This window comes from Seriola aureovittata, chromosome 6 (assembly GCF_021018895.1).
Source record: "Seriola aureovittata isolate HTS-2021-v1 ecotype China chromosome 6, ASM2101889v1, whole genome shotgun sequence".
In the NCBI taxonomy this organism is placed as follows: Eukaryota; Metazoa; Chordata; class Actinopteri; order Carangiformes; family Carangidae; genus Seriola; species Seriola aureovittata.
In genome coordinates, this window is record NC_079369.1 from 27478173 (window position 1) to 27484172 (window position 6000).

The following is a 6000-nucleotide window of genomic DNA, read 5'->3' on the forward strand; positions in this document are numbered from 1 at the left end:
TACAGTGAGCCACATCATGTGTAATGAACATTACAGACTCACCTAGGCAGTAGCATGGCTGTAGACTTGTAGCATTGCGTCATTGTACAGTATGTGTGTGTTCCAGGGAGCGGCGGCGGTGGACGGGCGTCTGAAACGAGGCGATCAGATCCTGTCGGTGAATGGGGAGAGTCTGCAGGGAGCCACACATGAACAGGCGGTCGCCATCCTGAAGAAACAGAGAGGAACTGTCACACTGGACGTCCTGTCATAACACACACACACACACACACACACACACACACGTCGGCATGCACACACAATTATGAATCGCACACATGAACACAGAAGCTCCTGTGATGTGTTCACATGCATCACACACACCCTGACTCTCAGATCGAGAACTCTGAACTTCCCAACGTGCAAAAAAAAAAAGAAACAGCATCAGACGGTGCCAACACACACACACACACACACACACACACACACACACTGGTGGGTGAAATCAGTGCACACTGATGTCTGACACACTGAAACCCTCTGCAGCGTGGACTGTCACCACCTTCAGATGATCAGAGTTTCTCAACCTGGGGCTCTCGGCCACATTTGAACTCACTTGATATGTAGATGGGATCACGAGAAACTGATATCTATCTGATTTATTGATATGTGTTTGTTCGTGGTGATCTCGGCTGCTCAGCTTGTTGTGATATCTCAACGACTACCAGACAGGTTGCCATGAAATCTGAGGTTTACGTTGCTGCTCCCAGATCAGTGTGAGGAGTTTTCTCTCTGTTCATTTCCTTCACTTACTCCCCCTTCTGTCTTTGTGTGCATTAGTGAAGTATGTTCATAAGTTTATCATGTTAGCATGCTAACAATTACTGATTAGCACTGAACACAAAAAGGGGAATGTCATTAGTTTTCTCTGGTATTTAGTCAAAGAGCTACAGAACCACAAAGATGGTGGAACTGTTTTCTGACATTGCTCTATGTTAGCTCACAGTACAATAGCATTTAGCTGAGCTGTATTATCATACAGTTTTATGCTTTAGAGTCTGAGCTGTATCTGCTCAGGCAAAGCTGGATAAATAACTACAGTGCTTTGGTTTATACTGGTTTATAATGGTGTAACACTAACAACATGCTGAGGTTGTGTGTTTTCTGCGTGGGCTAAACGTTGTACCGAAGCTGCTGTATTCCTGAATAGAAGAAGCTCATGTGGCTTATCAGTGTTTCTCTGCTCATGATATCAGGAGCAGTGAAGAGTCATATTTTAGACTGAACCACAGCAGCAGTTGTAACCACATCCACATCTTCAGCTTCAGACAGTGTCTGTTTACTGTCGCTGTGTCTCACATCGTCTCTTCTTCCTGCGAGACCTGCAGAACCTTTCCCTAAACTGGGCCAGTGTTAGAACTGGACTGGACCAAAACACTAACTGGTCCTGTGGATCGGCAGGAACACAATGGTACTATTCATTTTGACCTGATGAACATTATTAAGAGCTGAAACAATCAGTCGAGTAATCAGTTAGTTAAACGACATGAAAACTGATCAGTTCCAAAACTAGTTCCTTTAGAATTTATTGATAATTTAAGTGACTTATTGACCAAAACTGTCAGAAATCTTTTGGTTCCATCTTCTGAGATTTCGATATTTGCAGTTTTCTATCACAGTAGAATTGAATCTCTTTGTTAGTCGCACAAAACAAGACATTTGAACTCATCACCTCGGACTCTGGGAGGTAAAGATGCACATTTTTCGCTCTTTTCTAACATTTTATCAACCAAACAATTAATCAATATTATTTGATAGTGAAAATAGTTTTTGCTCTAAAAATAATCACAACTCCTAAATTTCATGGCAATCCATTAAATAGTTGTTGAGATATTGTAGTCCAAACCTCAACATGTAGAGGGGTTGCCGAGGTCAGTAGGATTCATCTCTTCTGTGCACAATTTCATATCAAATCCATCCTTTAATGTGTTTAAATGGGACACTTGTTGTCAGAAAGGTTGAGAGACTCTGTTACAAAGAGCTGTTATCGATTCAGAATTTACAACAAGACGTCCTCACAGTGGAGTCAAGCTATTTAAACCTGCACCATTTAACACAGACACAGATCATATTTATAATCCAGAGGAACAAAAGGGAAACGTTGATGGAAAGATGTGACTGGACAGAGCTTAGCGTTAGCTTAGCATCTCCTCTGTGGATACAGACTGGTTAGCTGATAGCCACCAAGTCAACCATCGTTCCAAAATCTCGTCAACGTCTGCCGCCATCACTATCAGAGCTTACGGCATGTGTCTAAAAGTATGTGGACAGCTGAACGTTCCCTCCATATGTGACAGTGTAACATGTGATTGTGACATCATGTTTTATAGTCTGCTGCTCTAACGGCCTCCACTGGTCTGCTTTCAGTCAGATGTTGAAGCTTCTCCGCTGTCCTCTGAAATACCATCGTATCCTGTAACACTGGAACTAAGAGGCCCAAACCCAGAGAAAAGTAGAGCCCTGTCCACAAACTTTTGGTCACTTGGTGCAGAATGATCATCCACTCTGATCATTCAGCTGGTTTGGTTGTGTAAACTCACACACTTTACTTGAAGAAATGTACATTCATATTTAATATTCAGAAATGATCAAAATCAGATTAAGAAGTGCAACATTTGAAGTCCCTCTATTTATCTTTATAATCAGTATATAAACATGTAATAACCGGTTTATTTATCTGTATAATAAAGATGTAATAACTGGTTACTAACAGACTTTAATGCAGCTGTAATCAGACCTAACTCCTCCTGTGGACACACATCAGTGGAGGCTGTATAAACAGATAATGAATTACACTAAAACAGCTGGAATGATATAAAACATGTGGGACAAATACCAAACTTTAATAAACACTTAGATCCACTTATAAATTACATTACAGTTATAAACCATTAATTACATGTGTTTACTGCTTCTAAATGCTAAACAGGGGCACTTAAAGTGAAGTATTACCCTCCATTTATACAAAACTGTGGGTAGAAATGAGGTTTTAAAATAATATTATCATTGAAACACTTTCTATTTCTTTAAAATGAGTATGACTTTTTTTTCTTTCTCTTTGTGTCAGTGGAAGTACATCATGATCTGTTTTCAGCTGCAGAGGAGAATGCAGTGTTGTCAGTGATTGTGTCTCAGTATCAGGCAGAGCTATGATGATGAAATGATGATGAAATGATGATGAAATGATGATGAAATGATGTGACAGGTTACATGATAAAAATGTCACAGGTGCAGCAGCAGAGTGAGGTGACACCAATCAAGCACAATCTGTTAAAGCCAACACAGTCACTGCCCGATACTGGCTTTATTAATGTTAATAAATCATTTATTAATGCTTCGTAGATCATTTATAAGACATTAATCAGCACAAGCTTTGTGTTGCCAGGTTGTGTAAAATCCTCCTCCTGCAGACACGTTTTCTTTATATCTCTCCAGTTTGACCACTCAGCTTCTTCTGGAGAACAGCTGTGGAACATCTGGAGCCGACTCCATTTATATCCATTTATATTATTAACATTGCAGATCTGATGATTATTGAACCTTTTATTAATGATTTATCAACAACTGACTCATGGCTCGTCACAAACTTTATTTATGTCACACTAGCACTTCTACCTGCAGACCTGATGAGTTATGACGAACCCTGAATTATTATTTGATCATATTAGATTTAACAGAGTCTTTATTCAAACAACACAACTGAATTTTTTTCACTACAGAACCTCAGTGTTGTTTTCTACATTTGATCAACAGCCAGTCAGACTCTGTGTAGAAGTTAATACATATTTATACCATTATAAGTCTGCTGCTGTTAATGTTAAGAATGAGTTTGTAAATGGAGTTTGGTCCAGATGTTCTCCAGATGTTCTGCAGCTTCTGCAGTTCTATTCTTATTAATGTCTTATAACTGATCTATTAATCATTAGTATATGACTTATTAACTGTTGATAAGTGAGTAATTACAGCTTATAAACCCTTCATAACGATGTGTTAACAGAACGTGGTACTAAACAGTCTTATCAGGCTGAACCAGTGAAACTCCTCTTGAGGTGTGACCTTTAAACTGCTATGATGATTTTTAACTTCTCACCTGGCAGCAGCGATGAAGATGTGAGTGTGTCGGCACACTGTGACATCACTGCTGGGCGTGGCCACAGGTGCAACAGACTTTTAAGCTTTCAGCCAGAGACAGAGACAGCCAACACTACAGTGTCCCGTCATGACACACTTCTAAATACATTATACACACAAACATAACAACATTTATCATTAAAGAAATCAGCTGTTCAAGTGTCTAATTTAGTCAAAGAAGGTGAGTATTTAATGCCTCACTCACACACAGATGCTAAACCTGATTCCAGATGTTCTTCCCTTCTTCCATTATTACTCAGTCATGAATCCATATGACACATAAATAAACATTAAACACTGATGTGACTCTCAGGACTTGGGCTTGGAGATCCCCTGTCGCTCCCGGCAACAGACACAGAGTCTTCCACATGGAGGAGAGGCGTGCATGACAGCTACAGGCCGACATGTTGTGAAACCGTCGTCAGAGGGAAACTGTTAGCCTGGAAAGTCCACCGTCCAACGATGACGGTTTTTAATGATTAACTTACAGATGAAAATTAAAACACCCCTGAATTTGTAGCTTCAAATCAGCTTTAAATTTTAATTAAGATCAAAATGAAGGAGAGACTTGTTGCTTGGTTACAGCGTTGACGGCATGTTGTCTGTATTAGCATTAAAGTGATTCTTTCACAGTGTAAAATAACTGATTGCTCATGTTATTTGGAAAAATTGAAACCTGATAAAAACCAGTTAATCCATTATTCAGCTTAAAAACCTATAAAAACACCAACATTGCATCAAAATTAATGAGTAGAATTTAAGTCATTTTAAGGGGGAAAAACAGAAAAATTTAATTTGATTAATCGATTGGCAGAAATTTCTTTGTAGTGAAATTCAGAATATTTGCTCAGTTATGACGATTTGCTCATAAATCACAGTAAAAGGTTTTGTGATGTCATTTTGGGCTCTTTTAATATTATGTAGATTAAACAACCAAAAACAATCACTAGGTTAAACAATAATGAAAATAATCATTAGTCAGTGGTAAATCAGAGAGACTTTAAGGTATCTAACAGATTCCCTCTGACTGCCAGCGCCGGTTCTGGATTCACGTCCATTTTGGTGAAATAGCCAGATTCAGTGAGCTGACAAATCTCTGATCACACGGTCTGAGGCGGCTCTCTGAGAACCTGATGGGATCTGAGAGGGACTCAGCTGTGATTGGTGGATTTGAACAGGAGGATCAAACTGTCGGCCGGTTGCTTCCATCTTATGTTACAACATGAAGATAGTTGTGAACAGAGTGTAAGTGTCGTACGATACTGACATCTGACTCAGCAGCAGCGGTCGACGTCAGTCTTAACAATGAAGGGAGAACAGTTTGTTCCTTTATACATATCAATCAAGTGCAAGATACTTTATGTTCAGCTTTTTGTGTCATAATTGTCTTAATTTTTGTTACTTTATTTGTAGATGTCAGAACAGATGAACTGTAATTTATTTTTGATCTTGCTGCAAATTAACAATGTAATGTTGTTTTATTGTTATCATGTGTTTTCCAGCGTCTGAATCACTGAATGTCAGAAATCACAACAGAAACCCTGCAGCTTTCTGACATCTGTCATTAAAGCAGCTGCTGCAGCTTTTTATTTGACTTCATTTATTCAGCATTTCTTCAATGACTGTGTGATTTGTGATTTGTTTTATTTATAGAGAAAATACAGATATTGTTTAGTTGAATTGTTCAGTCAGTGCACGATAAATGAAATATGAAGAGACGGAGATTTTCTTTGAAGGAAAACAGCCACTTCTAAACACAGTAATCACACACTTTCAGACATTTTCTACAGAAACTAAATATTTTACGATAATACAGAAAACAGCACAGAG

General features: G+C 38.8%; 1 protein-coding gene across 4 annotated transcripts in view; it reads left to right on the forward strand.

Annotated features, from left to right (window-relative positions):
- Positions 1 to 5764, forward strand: part of patj (PATJ crumbs cell polarity complex component) — a 129150-nt gene extending 123386 nt beyond the window's left edge. For all 4 annotated transcript variants that reach the window (XM_056378377.1, XM_056378381.1, XM_056378380.1 and 1 more), the window contains one exon: positions 107 to 5764. In XM_056378377.1, the coding sequence (XP_056234352.1) occupies positions 107 to 253 (147 nt within the window). In that variant the 3' untranslated portion in view covers positions 254 to 5764. The remainder of the gene's footprint in view (positions 1 to 106) is intronic.
- The last annotated feature ends 236 nt before the right edge of the window (positions 5765 to 6000 follow it).